This window comes from Calonectris borealis, chromosome 2, assembly GCF_964195595.1.
Source record: "Calonectris borealis chromosome 2, bCalBor7.hap1.2, whole genome shotgun sequence".
NCBI lineage: Eukaryota > Metazoa > Chordata > Aves > Procellariiformes > Procellariidae > Calonectris > Calonectris borealis.
In genome coordinates, this window is record NC_134313.1 from 17,066,506 (window position 1) to 17,088,743 (window position 22,238).

Below are 22,238 nucleotides of genomic sequence, written 5' to 3' on the forward strand. Positions count from 1 at the left end.
CCACATGGTTTAAAGGTAGTTTCAGCATAATGAAAATAAGATACTAAACCCTGGATTATGGAGCCCAAAGACAAGTTCTGCAGCCTGGGCCTTATCCAAAGTTCCCTCAGCTCGAGAAGTCTCTTCATTCACATCAGGCTTAGTAATTCTTTTATTTTGGGAAGATCACCATTTCCAGTGATGAAAAGGTAGTTCAGTCCCAATGGCTGTTCATCACTTGGCCTCTTCACTAATAGCCAGCAAACGTGCTTATTATTGTGATGGCATTTTTGAGATGTGGATAGTTCCCCACTTAAAGTAACACCACTAAATTCGTTTCAAGTGGGACATGAGGCAGCCAGCAGATGATAACTTTCAATTGCTGATGGCAGAGCCTGGATATGAACCAGTTATTTGTATTCCTTTATCCATCCCATTAGGCCAGTCCCATTACAATGCACGATACCTGTTAATATATGTGAATTTTTCAGGCACTTTATTTTTTACAGCATTTATGCAGCTCATTTTCAACACTTACTTTAATCTTGTTTTAAACTTGTTTTTTGGTGAACATCACCTCTGAGATAGTTTTTGTCTCTCTTTCTCTGTGTGTGTGTGTTTGTACGTGTGTGTGTACAAGAGCGTGTGTGTCTGTCTGAGGAGAAGGCAGACACGGCATTTCTTATGCTTGCTGGAAGTAGAGAACAGCAGCCACTATTTGTATAGTGCTCACTAACAGATGCATGTGAATGTACAATAGGCATAATAATGTTTTTAAGTAAAAACCATATTTTGAATGCATAATTTAGGAAGGAAAACCTTTTTTTGTTTTGTTTTGCAGATATACAGATCAGCTCTCAAAATGTCTTCTGTGTCTTCCGTGCATCTTCTAAGACAATTGCATTAGCCCGCCTGCTAGTTGACTAATAGAATTAATAATTGTAAAAAGCACTCTAAAGCCACATGCCTTATGAAGTCAATGCTGGGTATGATTTTACAAGTATGTGATCCATTTTTTCAAGTGAAATTGTTAACTGAAAACGTTCTTGGCACACAATAAAACATTGTGCAATCTGTTATTTGTCTTAGAGATAATAATTTCAGAGTGGCTATATTCTTTCTATATCTAACTTACGACTTGCTAGGGGATGGTTTCTTCGATTTAGGAGTATTGCAAATGTAGTTTTATTTACATAATATGTCTCTGAAAAATGATAGTAGCGGAATTTCAGCGACAAAAAAAAAATACCGTGTCTTTTCTTACCGTCCCCTTGAGTGGATATCAAGCAAATAAATGACAGATGATTTTTCAAAACTAAGAGAAAAAAGAGGGGAAAATACTTTTAAATTAAACTTGAGAAAGTTTTTATATTTAAATCAATGTTATCTTCTTTCCTTTCTTTCTTCAAGTGTAGAATACTGCATGAAAAAGCTCCATTAGGCAGATATGGTTTTTTTTTCCCCCTCCATTAACACACAGACTCACAGATATGTCAGGAAAATTTGAACCAAAGTATCTAGGTCTGGAGTACTGTCTAGTTAGCCTGTATACAGTCCAGATTTTTCCTTTCTTTGCTTTATAGGGATTTTTTTTCTGTCCTTTCCTCTGACTCTGTTCTGTCAGTTGCCACGAAGATAGCAAAATCTCTAAACTTGCCTTATCTGCCAAAAATATCTGTAAGAGAAACATTTTAAAACATTGCATTTAGTCTTGTTTAATTTTGACTGAGGTAACAGTCATGATGTTTACTTTCTTAATTTCTGATTTTTCTTTACTGCATAGTCAGGGCTGCTTTCTCTGTCCTCTAACTGCCATGAATTGCATTTAAACAGAAGTTATTTTAAAAATGGTTTGGGATGTGTAACCAGGCGAAAAATACAGACTTAGCTGAACACCTACCAGAGATGCTCACCGATATTTTTAGCGTGTGTTAACCAAGAGCATTCATGAAGTCCCATAGAGAAGCAGTAATGCTAAAAGGCTAAGGACTATCTTTATACCTTTAATTACATACGTGCGCATGTTGTTTTAGTAGGCTGAGTCTGTATTTCTGTATTGTAATAGTTCTCTTACCACAACAGGAAATCTTTCTTTTCTCTTAATTCTGAGTGACTTCATGGTTCAGAAGTTATCGGGGGAAAAAAAAGTAAAATTCAGTGCATAGATATCCCAGTAGGTGTGGTTGACATTAAAGAGAAGATACTTGGTTCCCAAGCATGTGTGTCTTCTACAGTAAGGAATCACAGTAGGCATTTAAGAAACCTATTAAGACCACACGGAGTGTCAAAATTTCTGTAACACGAGCTGGCATTCTCTGTGAAAGCCGTCTCGCTGTAGCCCATGCTGCCTGTGGATCAGCTCAACCACAAAGACAACAGAGCCAGCCCAAGACACAAGTTGAACACTTCCCCTAAGAAGTTGTCTGTTTTTATCAACATAGCATACAGTGCCCTTTCATGTGGAGCAGATGTAAATAAGAGGATGTACAGACGCCTGTTCTTTTATTTTTAACCTCCGTCCCCAGCCGTACTTCTCAAAGTACTGTTCTGAGAAGGTCATCCGTGGCTTTTAAAGGTCTGGATGCAGCACCATTTGGAGCGCATCAGTGCTGCTCCCAGAATCGCCAGGTGGTCCTCCCTTCGCAATATATATCTCCAGTGCCTCCGTCGGCGCCTGGCCGTGGCTGGCCTGGGAATGGGGGCTCAGGCTTGAGTTTGCAGCTCACATCTCATGTGTGGTACTGCAGGCTGCTGCCACCGGACCACACGCAATTTGGCAAAGAGAAACATCCATCATTGTATACAGCATTGGCAAAGATAAGAGCATAGAAAAAGTTGTAGCACATCTGTCTTCTGCCCATAGCTAGCATGTGAACACAAATGGATCAAACCAGCTGGTGATGAATATCAAATCCAGAACCACACAGTGGAGAGTGCAGGGAAGTTTCATATATATATTTTCTCTAAGTAGGCTGGGGAAAGTGAAGATATGTGGCGGATGAGGAATTTGGCTTACTACCTGCGTAGTCTGATTATTTGTTCTTCCATAATCTCCTCTGTTCAGCTAGCAGCTAACTCACTGGTGGCAGACTCCTCCTTTCTCTCTGATCCTTACCGCTGTCCTGTCTGAGCTTTCTTAAATGGATCCTGAAAGTGTTCTTGCAGATTTAGCGATAGTGGCTACGTCTGCAAGGAGGACTGAGCAGAGGAAGGTTCGGCTGTTTAGATCCATGTGGATTCCAGGTGTTTTCGGGGTAGATCCTGACTCAGCCACACAGCAATGTCCAATGTCTGGGTCCAGGCCTGTAAAATTTTATTGACAACGGTTTCCTAATAAAGTTAGTTTCTCTTTGTTTGGCAAATAGAACTAATTACATGAATAATGGACTGTGGGGCCAGACTCTAGAATATCCATATAATCCTGTTTGAAGTTTATGGGCAGTTGGAGGGGGAGCTTTTGCTATAGAGAAACTGATACCTGCTTAGGAAAAATACTTTCTCTGAAACCTCAAAGTTACTTACTCGCCTAAATCTGTTTCCTTCCTAATAACTTGTTTAAGTGCTCCTGATTATGTCTTTTAGGTGTATTTTTGCAAAGCTACATTATACGTAGTTGTACAGTGTTTGAACACTAGACTGCAAAAGTTTATTGTTCCCCTTCTTATTTTTTTAAAATGCTTTTAAAGGAAGCGCTCATTTAAAATTATTTCTGCCAGACCATTATCTTCCGAAAAGATAATGAAACTTGTAATTCACTCACTCTGATGGCAGTGTTTTCGTATTTTAAAGTTCTTTTATTTAAGTTCAGTCTCAGTGTGACCTTTTTTTTTTAATACAAAGTTCCAGTTTTCTGCATAGACTAAAAACCTGATTGACAAAAATATTATCTGAAAAGTTGATGTATTCATATAGTTCAGAATGCTTTAAAAAGTGCCAGGCTTATGATCTGTTATTTATCTTGAATAATTCTATAGGGTTTTTTGCTTTTTTCCTTTCTTTTTTTTTCTTTTTTTTTTTTTCTTTCTTTTTTTTCTTTCTTTTTTTTTTTCTGTGGTAGATATGGTCCGGAAAAAGAATCCCCCTCTAAGAAACGTTGCTAGTGAAGGTGAGGTACAGACCCTTGAGTCTACAGGTACTGAAAGTGAAGAGTCTGGAAGGAAAAAAGAATTTTCTGCAGAGCAGATGCAAGAAAACACTGACCAGGGTGATGCGGCAGAGTTAAATAACACGGAGGAACTTTGCACGCATGTCCAAGAGCCATCTTCCAGCATTAAAAAGGACTTGAAAAGCTCAGTGCTGAGTGAAAAGGCTGGCTTCAATTATGAAAGCCACAATAAGGGAGGAAATGTTCCATCCTTCCCTCATGATGAGGTGACAGACAGAAATATGCTGGCTTTCTCATCTCCAGCTGTTGGGGGAATCTGTGAGCCCTTGAAGTCTCCTCAAAAATCAGATGCAGATGACACCCAAGATGTGGTCTGTACCCCGTCAGGAGATGCAGCGGAGACAAATGAGGAGCATCAGATGTCGCCAAAAGCTTCAGATGAAACAGTGCAAGTGCAAAGTGGTCAAACTGATGGCCAAGGCTCAAGCCCGGTCCCCATGGCCTCAAAAAACCCACAAGTGCCTTCAGATGGGGGTTTAAGGCTGAACAAATCTAAAGCAGATTTGTTGGTAAATGATAACCCAGATACGGCGCCTCTGTCACCAGAGCTTCAGGACTTCAAATGCAACATCTGTGGATACGGTTACTATGGGAACGACCCCACAGATCTCATCAAACACTTCCGCAAGTACCACCTAGGACTGCACAACCGCACCAGGCAGGATGCTGAGCTCGACACTAAAATTTTGGCTCTCCACAACATGGTGCAATTCAGCCACTCCAAAGACTTCCAGAAAGTCAACCGCACTGTGCTTTCAGGAGTGCTGCAGGACATCAATTCCCAGAGGCCTGTCTTACTAAATGGGACTTACGATGTGCAGGTTTGTATTTTCCCAGCCTCCCCGCTTCTGCTAACTGCCTTCTCCTCTGCAAAGTCGGTTTTCTGCAAAGCCTCTCCTACCTACGTGATTAGCATACTTCATATAACCTGCTTAAGCCTTAAGAAACATTTTGGTCTATTTTAGCCAGGCTTTCTGCAGGTCTGCTGAGCATCTTGTACAGTAGAGGAGTACTTGGCTTTTTGACCAGTGATATTTCTGTGTACGATTTAGTCGTTGTGGTAATCAAGAGCAAAAGATCGTATTCAGCAAACAGGCAAATTGCTGAATTGGTAATCATATCTGAAGGATCCACTGTCACGGAAAGAAAAGAGCAAATAATAATGAAAAATAACAGCCAAATAGACAAAAGACAGCAGCTGGAAATTAAAAATGTAATCCTAAATTATCAGCTGCCGGGAGTCAAGATTTGGCTTATTGATTCTTTATTAAGATAAAATAAATGGCAAGTCTTGGCAACTCTAAAGTTGTCTAGTGCCAGAAAAACAGGATACACAATGGGTATTTAAAGCATTTCAAAAAGTAACAGTAATCCATGCTGTCCTTCACGTTAGTGAGCATGCAAGGAAAGGACTATTGCCTCAGTCATTTTCTCATCTAGTTGGAGCAGGGAAAAAACTACAGAAACTGCTGGTAAAAAAAAAAAAAGTCTTATTTTTACCATGAAAGAGTGGACTCGAAAGCTTTTTCATGGAGTCTCTGTTAGTTTCTTATCAGCTAATATTTAGTTAGTTAAAAAAAAAATGATTCTGCTTTTAAAAAAAATCCTCTTGTGAGTGAGCTGAGAGATGCGGTAGGATACCTCAATATTCTATAGTATAAAAATTCAGATTTTAGGAAAAAAACCCAAATAACAAAGTTTGCATACAAAATGAGTTCAAATGTCCATCCAATTTCAAGTGTATGTTTGCATAGGACATGATGTCTGACCTGGTACTAATCACCAGACAATCACCAGGGTATGTTGAAATAAAAAGGCAGAAGGTGGAAAATATTTACTAATGCTTGCAGAGACTGTAGCTATAGGAAAGAAATTTTGCAAAACAGGTTAAGATGGCTAATATCTAACTTCAAGTAAGAAGCTGAAACCGGAACACAAGTCAGGAACTTGAAGCTTTTTAAGTGATTTAAACTTTTCCTCTTTTTTCAGAAACTCTACCACTTCTTTGTGGAGCAGCAAATCAAACTAAGGTCATTATTATGCATAAAAGCTGCAATCTTTGAACTGCTGTCTTATTAAAAAATCACTTCACTGTCTCGTGTCAGACACTCTCTCCTGTCAAACTGTGATTAGAAAGCAAATACATGATTTACTTAAAAGAGGTTAGAAGTGAATAATATCAGAATGTGAAATGATGGTTTATAATTAGCACATAGTATGATGTTAATACCTGGATTTCCTGCTATAGTTTCAGTTTGCTGACTCCGGGGACAGCATCTTAGAGCAACTGATCCATGCTGTCAGGAAGACATTCAAACTGGAACAGCTCAGGCATACAATATAGAGGAATTTGAGTTTCTAAACACACTTTCATTTCCTCCAAACAATTGTTTCGTCAGGGCCTTAGTTATTTATAGGAAAGTTTATGCTTGATTAGAATGAGCTGGACACTTTTCCTATGCCGTGCTTTCAGAAATAAAACAGATGTGTGAGCTATCTCAGTTTGAACTGATAGAAGTAGAAATAAAACAGCTGAACCTAGACTATACTTGTCTACTAAACCCTGGCAGAAAGATACTGCAGGAGAGACAAAAAGCGGTAGGAAACAGCCCATAGATAATCTACTTAAGATCAGTCTTTTCTCAGATGAAAAACATTTTCCAAAATAGAACAGGCAGCCTATACAATGTTGGCAATTTATTTTAAAGAAAAAAAATTGGATCTGGAAACTTAATTTTTAAGAGTGCTAATTTTCCCTGCCCAATTTGGGAAGAGAAGATTAAATAAGCTTTTGTGCCAAATGCCATACTTCATCACTTGCACATGCACCAGATGTTGATCCAGAACATGTCAGAAGATAAGTAACTGATTAATATTTTTATGCTTTCTCCTCCCCCAATCCCGATACAGAGCAGCTTTGTGAGATTCATAAACACAGTAAAAGAACATTTGAAAATCCCCTTTGCACCCACACATGTTTATATTGCTACTATGTCCATTTTGGAGGGGATTTTTCTCAGGCATCTGAACGGCTGGCGTCTCCTGCCACAACGAGGGATCCTATCGATTGGAGCTCTGGTTAAAATTGGTTCAGTCAGATTCCTGTGTAACACGGAGAGGGAACTGAACCTGAATAATTGGTTCATCTAAACAATATTATTTTGTATAGGTACTGGGCTAAAGCAAAATAAGCTCTTTGTAATTAACTTGAAATAGTAGTGGACTGGGCTTAAGGTCTGATTTATTGATCCCCTTGCACTTAACAAACTGTTCTATTGTAGCTAGGGTGGAAGTTATCGATGGATTTATGGTCTCAGGCCAGGGAGCTGGGTGCAGAAGCCAGAGGATGAAGATGACTGACTTTGATCTGGCTCACAGTGGTCAGTCGGAGACCACAGTATATGAAGATCTGTAGAAGTGAGGGATGCTATCGATCCCCGTGGTTTGCATTCATAACGAAAGCAAACAAAATGCAATGGAAAAATGTCTGAGCGCAGAAAAAAACAGTATCTGCTACCCTATCTGCAAATAGATAGGGATGTGGTCCCTTTGCCAAGGGCTTGGAAGAAAGAAATCAAATGCATTTTTGGACTTACACCACAGCAGTGAAGTCTGTCCTAGAAAACTTACCCCCCCACACATGAAAAAAAAACACCAAAAAACATTCCTCCCCACCCCCCAACCCTAAATCCAGCTTTTAGGTTTTTTTTTTTTATTGCAATTAGCAAAACAGTAGGGATACACATTTGGCTTCACATCCAGGTATGCAAACGTTAGGACTCTGTTTTGTAGTACCTAGAGAGGATTTGGCTGGGAACTGTGTAAATAATCCAAGCTTTCTGGCCTTACTAGTGTGTAGATTTTTACTTGATTTGAATATTTAATCCAGCAAGATTCCTTTGTCTTCTTTGAAAATGTGATTTTGTTTTGAAAATCTCCTGTACTCTTTGTTCCCATTTTCTTCCTCAGAGGTTTTTGGTTCATTGAGTTATAATAAATTCCATAGGACTGGGTAAAATCACTGAGCTGTTTCTGGGAGATTAACTTTCTTGCCAGTATAGATTTCAGAAAACATTTGCTACCGCATCTCTGAATTCCCAGAGAATGTGTTAATCAGCTTTATTGCTTTTATCAGAATAATATTTGAAGTGAGTGCAATGGATCAACTTTTGCTGATGCCCCTCATTACTTTTTCTTCACATTTATTTAATTGATCCATCTCTATAAGCAGCTTTGTCTTGCTGGATATGGTAGCCTATGTGTGGCTTTGTGGACGTGCCTAAAGCAGTAGACCTTAGACTGGATCTAAAGACTTCATTTAAAGTAAAATTCAGGTGACTAAGTTAACAGCTATGATGCTGAAAACCATTGCTTTGCTACTGTATGATTAAGTCTCCTTCTGTGTTTGAACTAATGACTTTTTAATGTAAAGTATGGAAAGGTCTGGAGACAGGCAAGTGACTGGCAAGTAGGCAGGAGTCTTTTTTCTGTCCCCAAATTTTTTTGTGAGTACTGAGTGGGGCAGCTTCAACAGAAAGGTTGGAGAGTGCTGTCTTCCACATATCAGCTTATGGCTAAGGGGTAGGACATTGCCAAGCGAGGGAGGAGAAGTGGGCTTGGATCCCCTCTGACAGAGCAAGGAAAGGAGCCTACTTTTCCGGTTTCCTGAACAAGTGTTCAAGCCATTAGGCTATTGTATAAAAGGGAGCATGACCCCATTTCCTGATACGTTTTAAAAGAAAACAGTGTCCCTCAAAGAAAGGACAGAAATGTCTGCATTCAGGTGAGGGTTTCAGATGGCATGTCCCAAGGGAGAAGGGTATTCATGCAGCCGTGAATAAAGACATACTGCAGTGCTCAGCAGTTCTTACGGTTGACTCCAGGCAGCTTCACATTGTGTCTGCTACCTTTGAGGAGCTTCCTGCTCAGCATGGCCCTAGTTCTGGAGCTTATCGTCACAGACCTACCCCCTCTTATGTTCAGCCATTAAAGAGATTCAGACTCCTGTCTGAAAGTATTAAAAAGTGATTTTTTTTTTTTTTTTATCCAGCCCTCTCGTTTTGATTGTTTCATGGTTTTAGATACTAGACTGTCATGTAAGATAAGACAAATTTCTGAAAAGCCATGGACTGATAAAAACCATCCAATAGTTTCTTGATTGTATTTCAATAGGCCCAGGGAAAAAAAAAAGTATTCCATTATCTAACTATCCCACAGACTAATGAGAGAGTGGTGGCAGATTTTTTCTTTCATGTTTCTAGACATCCGATATTATAAGAGTCGCTCTATACCACTCAGCCTTTGTCATATATGAATATGGGTAACAACTTTTCCAGGATTTTCACAGCAACTGAGAGCCCTTCTGGATGTCCAGCTACCAGGCTGCTCAGCGTCCTAGAAAGTGGCAGAAGTGCCCACGCACGCAGAGTGTGTAAAGCTCTTCCTTTTGCCTCCTTTATAAATCAGTGGTGAGCTCCATGTTCTACACAAAGTTATGTACGTGTGTTTTTTAGCGTTCTGGATTTCAATATATCAAATCTGGCAGCTTTTCTGTTCTCACGTTAGAAGTGTGTGACTAGTAATATAACTTATAATTAAAGTCTGGTCTAACTAGGATTCAGTTGAATGAGAACCAGTGGTTTTATTATTAGTAGCTTCTGCTTTTTGTCCTCCACTCTTATATTAGCAGTTTGATTGAATATGAAACTGTGAAGGTAAGACTGAAAAAGCTGTAGAGGGTCTTTGGGGGTACATATGTAATCAACATCCCTTCTCATGTTAAAGGGTTTCCTCTGCATTTTTGGTGGTTTTGGCAACAGGACTCTTAGATACGGTGCTAATCTAGATTGGAGGCATAAAAAAGTACAGCATTTGCTTTTGTGTTAGTGACAAATCAAACCTTCTTAAAGTTCAACTTTGTCATCAGGTGGGCTTCCTACAAGGTGGCATGGATACATAACTAGTTGACATAAGTAAATGAAAACATGTATGTGAATGAATTTAATTTTCCCCACATGCTTAGACAAATGGATCCAAATTTTATATTGTTGGTCTTACTGACTTTAGCTCCATTGTCCATAAAATAGGAATTAGATCTAAATAAACTGACCAATTATTGCTGGATATGATGTATCCTGATCTCTTGGACTAGATTGTGCCATGCTAGATCTTGAAAGGTGTGCTGGAACAGAACTTGCATGAAGGTGTGATGTCCCAGAAGGCCCATTTAATCTGTCAGCCACGTTGTGGACTCTCCCTGGTGACTTCCCTGTTTGAACTGAAGGCTGTCAAGCTATCCTGGGTGTTGCACCTGCATGTGTGCATACCTGTTTATTTTGAGTCTTATTTCTGGGTCATGATCAGGCTTGGAGACTGCCTTGCACACTGAGAGAGTCACACCTCATGAACACAGGAGTCAGTCATCTCTTTTAAACCACAGACATGAAAAAGAAATGGTGGCAGGTGGAGAAACGGGTGGTGGTAAAACACACATATATATACAAACATATGCATGTGCATGTGTGTATGTGTATACATATGTGCTTCTTTTTCTCATATATATGTGCACACACATATATATATAAAAATACTACATGAAAAAGCACGTATGGTCTTCTAGGCATCTAAATTCTATATTGACTGTTAGCTCATAAGTAATGATTTATATTATTATATGTAGTAGGAGTTCTTTATATCCTTTCTTTGGAGACATTAGCAAGTTTACTATTCAGAATGATATGCAGTGATTTACAGCATGTCAGCTGCTAAATAGTAAGTGCCTGGGAACATTCACTTGCTCTGTGACAGAAATGAGCTATTTTAGCCTTCTTTCAGTGAGAAGTAGTCTACCCTCAAATTAGAGCATTCAGATGGGCAGTTTCTGTGGAACAACTGACGTGATGTATGTTCACAGCCTTCAAGGCAAAGTTGTTTATGTGTTAATATTCCTCATCTTTATACCAGGGATATCTGGTAGTGTTTGAAGACGGGTTAATGAAGAAAGTTGGTGAGACTAGTAATAGTCATGGATATATTTAAAGATATAAACTGCTAAGCTAGCCCACAGAAATTATGAGAGCTCAAAAAATAAAGTTGCTGGGGGAAAAGGAAAGCAGCTAGGTTTTCTTCTGGTGTAAATTAGTGCAAGTTTGCCTCAAAGTCTGTGAGCCTGTGTGAGTTTACAGTAGCCAAGGAACTGTCTAGTAATTTTATCTATACAGAGAGAGAATAGAAGGGATGGTGCTTCTTTTAGGTGCTAGATATTAGTCTACTAGCATTAGCTGGCAAATGAAAGTCTTGATTCTGTGTTCCTTACTTTTGTTGGTTTTGCACATCTGGTCTCCTGACCTTAATTTAAGTCCTGTTATTGTTCTGTCACAGTCTTTGTTTTAAAAATACCTTTTAAATTCTAATGTCAAAACCCATACTGGCTTCAGTGGCAACAGAATAAATCTCAGGAAGAATACACTTGTCTTGAATAAATGTGACCCAATAGTTTGCTTTCTTGTTTTGGTAAGTACTAATAGCCCAGAAAGCCAGGAGTTTGCCCTTAGTCTTTGCCTCACTTGTGCAACATAGTTCTGTCTACCAATAAATTAATCACAGTATGGTAAATAGTTTTAAGAATATACTCTGAAGATTCCCCTAGTTTTACATGCAGAGAGAAAGTGAGTGAGAGGGAGTGAGTTCTTCATAGTGGAGGTTAGAGAACTGGGTGGTGTTACACAAACTTGCATGAAAGCCAGGAATCTGTTCTGGCCTGCACGACATGAAGAACTTCATAAATGTGGGATGGTTAAAATGTTCTGGATGCTATATTGCACAAAGCAAATGAATAAACAAGAGCATTAGAAAATATTTTAGGATTAGAAGATTAAGAGTAATTGGCAAAGGCAGACTGGATGGCTCAGGAGATTGGTAAGGGATCTGGAGCCTTTCACCTCCTGATTAGCCAAAGATGTAACCCAGGTAATCAAAAAAAGCAGATTTATTAACGTTTGATGTTCCAATGCAGATGGTTGGTCTAGTTTCTAATCAGTAGTTGCAGAAGCAGCCAGGGGTCAAAGACAGCTTTACCCTGTGCATGTAAGCGTTGCAGTTGAATCTGTTACGTGGATATAGGCCACTAGTTTCTGCTGGTGGAATTTTCTTCATGAAACATATGATTACAGGAGCTGGCAGACTTTGTCTTCCTGGGTATTTTTTTTTATTTTCTGTAAGCAGCATTTTTAAACTGCTTTGGTGTAGTAAGATTTAGGATTGAACTTCAAAAAGGAGGTGGGAGAAGAGAGTAGGGTAGCATTTGGATCAAGGGCAGATTAAATATAAAGCATCTTTTTTAAAAAAATGGAAGCACCTCTCCTTGCCCATCTATTCCATGAAATCATTGGTTTTGGTCTGACTAATTAAGGTAATATAGACATATCTGTTGGAAACATATAGTGCAATCACACAGCTTTGTTGAAGTACTTGCCAACATGCTTTAGAAAGTACATCTTGAAACATTGTCAATTATCATGTTATCTTTTCTCCTCTTTCAGGCTATTTTTGGAAATGTGCGTGGTGTGTGAGGAGACAGCTTCGTTGTATTAACACATGAACTTCAATCCGTGTGATAAATTCTTTTCCAGTCTTCTAGATATTGATCATTTTCCGCATTAATAAATTAATTTAATGATTAAGAGTTTTGAGTTTCAGGGAGTCATATTGCAAAATATATTTCAGTTTAATCCAAGACTGAGACATGGCTTTGAAGAGCAATTTTGGAAGAATATCAGTGCAACCATCTCAAGCACAATAACGGAGAACCCATTCTAATAGCGGTCTTCCTCTATAATAATACCAACTATATTGTAGTAATTGAGGTGCTGCAGGAGTAAGTGATAATCCCAAGGTCTCGCAAGAAAGCGACAGTGAAAGAAAGAACTAAATCAGGTCTCCCCAGTCCAAAAAGATGCCTTGTACATTAGGTTCACTTTAAAAAGAGAATTATGAATTCTTTTCTTCTGTGCTTATTGAAGGGACTATTGATCTATAGGTGTTCTTACATTTCCAGTGCAAGCTGTGCCTGTACTTGTGACTGCCAGTTATGTCAGCTGGCACTTTGGACTCGACTGCTGTCATAGAATTGCAGAATTTTAGCATTGCTTTTGTTTAGTTTCTGCTGCTTTATGTTGGGGAAGAGTACTTGAGAAAATATAACTCTGCCAGGGCAAAGCAGGGGACTAGGTTTTGCTGGGATCAGAATGAAATAGGGGAATAAATACTAGAAGGTATCACTTCCGATACCACACAGAAATGTGGATATTGATTTCTAGGGTAAATATATATATATCTCTATTTATATATATATTTTTCCCTCTCTCCTTCTCTTTCCCCTTTATTCTTCTTCTTTCTGGGGCAGGTCAGAGAGAGCAGGAGATTAAGGACAATTACATGCCCAGTGAAGGAGTTTAGTGCCTGTACATAGAGATACGATATGTAACTGAAAGTTCTGAAAGTCAAGCCAAGACTTGAGCAGAGTGTATGAATCCAAACAGTTCTGCAAATGTGTAGGCTTCATCCAAATGTGGCTGGCTGAAAGCTGAAACAGCTTCAGTTTATACCATCACTTCAGTTATACCATCACTCCCAACCTCTTTGCATGGAAGCCACTTTCTTCAGTTCTCTTTACCTGATGACCCCCAAGGAGGCTTTCAGTAGGTTTTGTTATGCATGAAAAATGGCTTTTGAGTATAATAACATTAAGATGACCCTGCGTTACCTTTCAGGTACATGCCCTCCTAATAGGATGCATTATTTGGAATTGTGGCAGGGTAGTCGGGGAAATGCCAGCCCAATAATTGGTAAACAATTACCTTCCAGTGCTGTAAAGATTGTTGTCGTCGTCCCCCCCACCATTGCAACAGGTTAACACAAATAGTATGAGAACACTTAGTTCCATTTTATCCTCTTGTGTTGCAGAGAAGGATATATTAGCATGGGACACAAATTTGCTAAGTAGGCCACTAAGCAGGATTAGCACAAGTTACAGAACTGTTGTCATTTACAGTCCACTGTATAAAATGCTCGTACTAATAATGTGTTTTTCCAGTGTTCAGAAATAAAAGTAATTGGCAATGAACAGCAGCTGGGATTATTGTCACTCACAATTTCTAACTAGTGTCTACAGAGTGTCTGCAAAATAGGTTTGTTATCTGTAGGCTCTGTGAATGGACAGCTGAGAGTAATGGATGTATTTACCCGTTAGAGCCACTTAAGGTAAAGCATTTTGGCCAGTTTTCTGTACATGCATAGAACAAACATAAGTATCTAATTAAATGAGCAAAAACAGATCACCTTGCAACTTATGTAATTATACAATGAGCTGCTGTTATTTTCTGTTTACCATAATTCCATCAGTGCTTTCTTTAAGTTGTCTTTCAACACCATTGAGACTTTGAACATTGAAATAATGCAGTGGATGGAGACCTGAAGTGCCAGATACTGTGGAGCAGGCCCAAATCCCACTGTTGTCAATGGATCAGGCTCAGCATGGCTTTGTCTCCAGTTCTTGCTCGCCATAAAATGAATAAAACGAGAGATCCTCTGCAGCATGGAAGACCTGTTAAAACATCCCTCTTCCAAAGAACCTCTTTAAAACCAAGTTCATAACTTGATACCAGAACTTGGAGCCCCAGTTTAAGTGAAAATGTTATTACAGCTAAGTCCTAGCTATTTGGCTGCCCAACTCACCATTGCCTAATGAGATATGTTTCCTAAACAAACAGAAAGCAATTTTCAGTTTATTTAAGAAAAAGTTTTAACCAGCGCATGGGAATTGTGCTTTCTTTAAAAAAAAAAAAAGAATTGGAGGCTGAATAGCAGCAGCTCATTATATCATGGTTTAGCAACTCATTGACTCACTATACATGTTCAATTCTGATGGGATACAAAGGATAGCATCTCATTCTCTGAGCTAAATGGCTAAAAGGCATTTATATTATATGCATTGAAAAATATTTACATTTCATGCTCTCTGTATGCCTGAGTCTTTCCGTATGGTGTGATACTGAATGAGCAGTGATCACATGCTTTCTTTGTGGCACAGCTGTTGAGGAGGAGAAGAAAAATAATTATACCATTTGCCTAATGCGTTACAACTGAATCCTGCAGAAATGTAGTAATACGCTTACTGGTTGGGAGAATGGAAATCAAACCCTGTGTGGAAGTTTTATATTCCCTGTAAGGCACCTCTTGGGTGTAAAAATTGAGAACGTGGCATAAGGAAGCTGCCACCCATGTCCTTGATGTAGTGGTGTAGATTGGATGATGGCAAAGGAGTAGATATCTGTGGATTTCGTGTGTAAAGAGGAATTATATTCTGGATGCTGTACACTGTTTACTATTCAGGAAAAGAAGTAGAGCAATGGTGACATTTTTGTCGGGAGATTCTTTCTTTGGCCTTCAAACCAGTTGTACAGGAGCAGCAAATCTCCCCCTGATGTCACGGGCAGGTGTGGTGCACTCCTGGGAAGGGCAGGCCTGCCTGCTATGAGAACACAGGGTTTAATAACATAAGCCCTGGAAGCCTTGTTTCCTTCCTGCAGACCATTTTGCGTGGAGATCATGAGAACAGTTAAGTAGACCTACCTTTTTTTTTTTTATTTTAATTAGTGATGTCATGGACTTGGGTGTGCCACATGCCATTTTTCTACTGTAGTTTTTCCATCCTTGTTTTACTAAATTGAGCTCTGTGCATGAGAGGAACAGAAGATTTCCTTGGAGAATGTCTGCACTGAGTAATCTTTGAGAAAACCGCCTTTCCTTCCAGACATCAGCCACTATGGCTGTGTTAAAAGGCGTCCTGGTGGTTACTGGATACTCCTGTAGGAATGGTCTTTATAAGAATTGGTCATACTCCGACCCAGCAAACTGAATTCATTATTTCAAATTTAATTTTTGTTTGCTCATATTTAGAAAGCAATTCTCTTGGACTGTTAAGCATGAATATGATTAAAACATGTAAGTGCATTGAAAGAAAAAGACTGAGGACCTGTTCTTTTGCTCTACAGCTGGTATAGACTCCCAGCAAAGTCTCCTGTCAAAGGGTTCAGGAATATGGGAACTGATTATTGGATCTGCTGTCAATGACATGATTTAGTGATTTAGTGAAGGAAGGAATAGTCCTATCAAAGAACATTGAGTTAAGATCATGTTGTGTACGTGTGCCTTAGTTTCCCCAAATAAATATATTTATTACCCATCTGGAATATATATTCAACTATGTGAAACATTTCAAAATCTTCAGCAACAAATACTAAATACGTGAGGGCATATGTGTGATATCTTACTATATTAGTAAAAATGAAAACGATGGTGATAGTTAATGAAAGAGGCTTATGAATTAATTGCTCTCTCTTTTTTTTTTTTCTTCCTTGCTATTTGAATAAATCTACAGTGGAGCTAAAATGACCTTCTTCTTTATTCACAGGTTACTTTAGGTGGAACCTTTATTGGAATTGGGCGGAAAACTCCAGATTGCCAAGGCAACACCAAGTACTTCCGCTGCAAATTCTGCAATTTCACCTACATGGGCAACTCCTCCACTGAACTAGAGCAACACTTCTTACAGACTCACCCAAACAAAATGAAAGCAGCCCTTCCCTCCTCTGATTCTGGTAAAACTTCAGAGAAAAACTCCAATAAATCCAGTCCTACTCTTCGACCATGTGATTCTGGAGACTTGGGGAAGTGGCAAGACAGAATCACTGTAAAAGCAGGAGATGATACACCAGTTGGATATTCGGTGCCCATCAAGCCAATAGATTCCTCTAGACAAAATGGTACCGATACAACCAGTTACTACTGGTGTAAATTTTGCAGTTTCAGCTGTGAATCGTCCAGCTCATTGAAACTATTAGAACATTACAGCAAACAGCATGGGGGAAGCCAGGCAGGAAGCCTTCACCCAGATCTGAATGATAAGCTTTCTAGGGGATCTGTCATTAACCAGAATGATCTAGCCAAAAATGCAGATGGGGAGTTAGTGACAAAGACAGAAAAGGGTGCGAGTGTGGCAAAAAAGAAAGACTTGACTAGCAAAGGAGCAGAGGACAGCATGGTGACAAGCTACAACTGTCAGTTCTGTGACTTTAGGTACTCAAAGAGCCATGGCCCAGATGTAATAGTGGTGGGCCCACTTCTCCGTCACTATCAGCAGCTACACAACATTCATAAATGTACCATTAAGCACTGTCAGTTCTGTCCCCGAGGCCTCTGCAGCCCAGAAAAGCACCTTGGAGAAATTACTTATCCATTTGCTTGCAGAAAAAGTAATTGTTCCCACTGTGCTCTCTTGCTTTTGCACCTGTCTCCAGGGGTGACAGGAAGCTCTAGAGTCAAACACCAGTGCCATCAGTGCTCATTCTCCACTCCCGACGTGGACGTTCTCCTGCTCCACTATGAGAATGCACACGAAGCCCAAGCGTCTGATGTCAAACCAGAAACAAACGCCCTGCCAGGGGCAGAGGGGCCGCTGACGCTCAAGGAGAACAAAGAACACTCATGTACCAAATGTGACTTTACCACCCAGGTGGAAGAAGAGATTTCCCGACACTACAGGTACAGTGAAGTTTCAAATGATTAATGATAGGAACCCAAACAAACAGCCCTCCCTTAGTTCCTTAATTAAATGTCACCGTTCCCCAAACATTTGAGGAAACTGGAAATCAAAATATGAATGCTTATAGATATAAATCTTTACAGCCAGAGTCCAATCCAACATCCACTTTGTTTTGGAAAACCACCAGCTAAGTCGGTGGATTTAATTATACATTTAAACCTGTGCAAAGAAGAAGGAGATTTGGATTTGTGTGCAGATGCTGAAGTTCCAGCATGTTTGAGGTTTGGTCAACTATTTTCCACCCAGAATCTTTTAGGTGCTATTTTAGTTTAGGCTTTTTACCAGAAAGCTGGCATCTTCATTCAGCAGGGGAACACAAATGGCTTTACTTTCCAAGATAGACTATGAATCCTTTCATGCTCCGTAACAGTGCTTCAATGTACTACCTTTTTGTAGTATTTTCCATTCCCAAGTCCAGCAATGCAATAATTAGTTTAAGAGCATTCCACTGCTGTTTTGGTGTTGGTTTCACACTGGGAGCAGACACTCTTTTGTCTGTTGATGTCATCCCCCAAGATCCTTTTGCAGATGCTTATTTTCATGTTGCTGGTTTACAGTGTCATTCTATTTATTTTAAATGCTAATGTTCCTATTTGGAGGTGGATGCAGCCAGTCTCCTGACTCAGTCTGACACAATGTCATAGTGGCAGCCAACTCCCTGCTAAACTTCTTGGGTCAGTTCCTGGGCTGTTGTAAACTGGCAGTCCAGTTTACATCAGAGGAGGAGCTGGCTCTTAGGCTTTGTAAAGAGCAACAGTTATGTGCCGCTGCAAAAGCGATGTTAAATATTAGAAAATCATGCTGAATATGTTAATAGTTAAAGCTAATGCGTCAACAACAACGGAAAACTTGGTTATCTATCTCATCTACAAGATCTTTGCATGGAAGCCAGCTAGAATGAAGACAAAAGAAGATGCATTTTCAAAGCTAAAGCTTTGTTAAAAGCTCAAGAAACTGTGCCACGTTTAATAGATTCCAAGACATCCAAAATTAACAAAGGCAGACTGGGGCATGATACTTTAATAGAGATTAAAGCTGGGGGCATCCAAATGTTGCCCAACAGAGGGCTGCATTGGCAATGCATCAGGAGTCTATTTAAAAAAAAAAAAAAAAAAAAGGAGCAGATTGCTCATCTTTAATTTGGAGCTAGGGCCCACGGAGGATTCAGGTCCCAGCATGCAGTGCCCCATTTTTGATCCAAGTGGGCCTGAGGGATGTTGTGCGGATTAATTAGTTAATGTTTGTAAACTGCTTTGAAGATGAAAAGTGGTATCTAAGTTCTAAGCATTATTATAGCAGCTTTGAGCCATGCTGTAGAACTCCATAGGCAGCACTTTGTCCGCCGCTGGGGCATGGCACGATCTTTTTTTAGTGGTTAAATAACTGGAAGATTGAAATGGCTCCTTGACTGAAAAAAACACTTTTATTTTGCTGCAGCTGGTAATTTAAGTTTTAACAAGCACGCCTAGTTAAAATCCTTTTTCCCAAGGAAAGGAGAAGCCATGACTTTCAAAATTAAGTGCTAAGTCTGAGACGGGGTAGCAGTAGCTTCTCCTTTGGAGGGCGCAGCACCCTGTGGCTCTGGCAGTTGTCACAGGGAACTGCACTTTGGAAAATCAAGAGACACACTTATGTGTTCGAATCTCAACTTGTTTGTCTAAAATTAGGCTATTCTGTTTAAGACACTCAAACAATGTATTTTGTTAAGCCTTCAGTTTATGACATTATTGAGTACTCTGAGGACGTTGTGTAATTAAAGCGAAGTACAACATCCCCATAACTGCCAACTTCTTTCCCTTTCTCCTGCCCCCTCCCCCCCTTTTTAATTTGAGTTTAGTTTCTTTTCTACGTGTATTGCTGCTGTTTTCCCCCACTGTGCATCTTCTTTGAAATCACAGAAGTTAGTTCAGTTTGTGGTGAGTGCTCTGTAATGGCAAATGGCAAACACCAGCAGGTTTTATTGCTTTTCTATGCATAACGTAGTTTTCACTCTATCAAACTAAAACAAATGGAAAGAGAGACTTTGGGGGCATTATAGCTTTTATTTTTATTATTATTATCAGGCCTTCTTTTTTTAATAGAAGTTTAGCATGTATCGGATATGTATTTTCTTTCCCTTTTTGTATTTTATGAACTAAAGATACAGAATAGTTCAGATCTTAAAAAGTAGAACATCTATAAAATAGTAGTGTTAGCGAGTTATGTGACACACAGAAACATGCTGATGTGGAGTCAGCTCACATCCTAGCCTTCTCTGTGGCTTCATCAGAGTTTATCTCAATAAAGCCGTTATGCCACACGTCATGTATTTCTGATGTATTTAAAATGCTATACAGGCACATATATCTAAGACCTGGCCATTTATATATGAAGGAGCTGAATGGATTCGAATGCTAAACATAATACCAAGCACTAATGTGGTGACAGAAAGTGTTCTGTTGTTCACATATTTAAGTTCACCGTTGATAATCTGTGAGTATCAGAGCTGGCTTTAGGTGCTACTTACATATTTTGGTTCATGTATTTTTTGTCTGCATTTTTTATTATTTTCACTTTTGAGTCATATGCCTGAACAGCATGCTTAATTTATTTTCTTTTTTATTTTGTTTCCTTTTGGCTTTACATCTGCAATTTCACTATGTCTGCTAGCTAAAAAATTTTCTATGTCCCAATATTATTCCTTTGCAGCCATGTATTTGCCACAGTATTAGAATTTGCAAAAGTGGTTCCTTCCAAGTTTTCTGTCTACAGAAACGTATACTTACACTTAGCGCTCATTCAGTATTTCTTGACATGATTATTTGAGAGCTGTTCAGTTAAATTTGAAGTTAATGAATCACATTACACTTGAGTTTACTTGTATTTAAACCTCACTAAAATGTGCTTACTTAAATAAATCCCCAGAAGGCTTGTTGGCCTCCATTTTCTACTAATTCTGCTACTACTCATTTTCCATTATACCTCTGAGGAATCAGGTACTCTTCATGTTCATTGCGAAGCTTAGTTTTTTCCTCACAACTGTCTGGTATTCTGATGAGCTCAAAGATGCCAACACTTGTAATTTAGATAAAAATCATACTGAGTATTTGGGAAAATTTTGCGTGTCGGATCACTTAGTCTAGAGATTATTTTCCTGCTTGCTCCAAAATAATTAATTTTTAAATTTTAATTTTTTTCTTAAAAATGAAAGAGGCTTCTTGCGGAAGTGTTTTTTTTTAATTTTGCTGAAAGATGTGGGAGGACAATGCATTTTCTCATTTTTGCAAAAATCAGAATTTTTCATGTAAAACCTTATTTGCAAAAAAGACTTTGACAGAAAGCATTTGATCAGTGCTAGTAGTAATTAAAAATGCTATGCTGAAAAATGCTCTAAACTTCTTTTAAAAAAAGATAGGGTAGTGATTCATTAAACAACTGCAAAATATAAAAGAAAATAGAAAGACTCAAATGAAATACAAGCTTTGGCAAAGGTGTAGAATCATTCTTCTAATAAACAAATTATTTTGAAAACGTGGATGACAGCAGTTATGTAGGGTTCTCTTTTGAAATTAACGTCGAGATAATTTCAAATGAAGTAATTCCTTACCTCTTGAAGATAAATGGGGTAGGGGGGTAAAAGGCAAAGGGGTACTCGGGGCTCGCACCTCCCCTGCGCCTGGGCTGCACGTCGGGACAGGGCTGTGGGGCTGCCCCCTCGCACTGTCAGGCAGCAGAAGCCGCAGCAGGGTCTTAGCCGTGCAGGGTATGGAAATGTGGAGCCTTTGGGACGCTCCCCAGAGAAGTCAACTGAGGGCAAAAGTGTAAATTGAGGCCCACCAGCTCCCGGTTTTTCGTCAGAGCAGGAGCCTTCACTCACTGAACAATAGCAGCAGCTGTGAGGACCTTTTCCATCCTCTGACACCTTAATTCACTGCTCTGAACTTGTTTGCTCTTGCCAATGGCTTTTGCTCTCCTTTCATCTCAGCCTTGCTCTCCGCTCTGCCCGTTCTCCTCCCCTTTCTGACCCGCCGCTGAATTTTCTTGCCTGTGTTGCTCGCTGTCTTTCCTTCTGAATATTTTCCGCTCCACACAAGCCTGAGTGCAGCACCCATCCCAAAAGTAAACTTTCATATAAGCCTGTTTCTTCATGAGAAATACTAGTAATTATTATATTCATAATGAAATTCAAAACATGCAAAAAAATGGAAGTGATATGACAGCCGTACCTTCATCCAGAATATTTTCTATGCCCTAGAGCCTAGGAATGTCTTCAGGTAATTTAAAAAAAAAAATTACTTGTTTTGTAGAGGATGGTGTTTTGTAATACTTCAGACTAGTTAGAAGTATGTCAACAAGACTTAATTAACAACTGGCTAGTGTCAGGAGTATCACAGCCTATTAGAAAGCTCAAGTAAGGAACATTAAATCCATCAAAAAAAACCCATCTGATCT

The 22,238-nt window shown here is 39.2% G+C and overlaps 1 protein-coding gene across 1 annotated transcript in view; it reads left to right on the forward strand.

Moving 5' to 3' along the window:
- Positions 1 to 22,238, forward strand: part of TRPS1 (transcriptional repressor GATA binding 1) — a 214,332-nt gene that overhangs the window by 39,022 nt on the left and 153,072 nt on the right. Inside the window, exons 2-4 of the mRNA XM_075141258.1 lie at positions 821 to 979; positions 4,037 to 4,965; positions 16,617 to 17,746. Of these exons, the coding sequence (XP_074997359.1) occupies positions 943 to 979; positions 4,037 to 4,965; positions 16,617 to 17,746 (2,096 nt within the window). The 5' untranslated portion in view covers positions 821 to 942. The remainder of the gene's footprint in view (positions 1 to 820; positions 980 to 4,036; positions 4,966 to 16,616; positions 17,747 to 22,238) is intronic.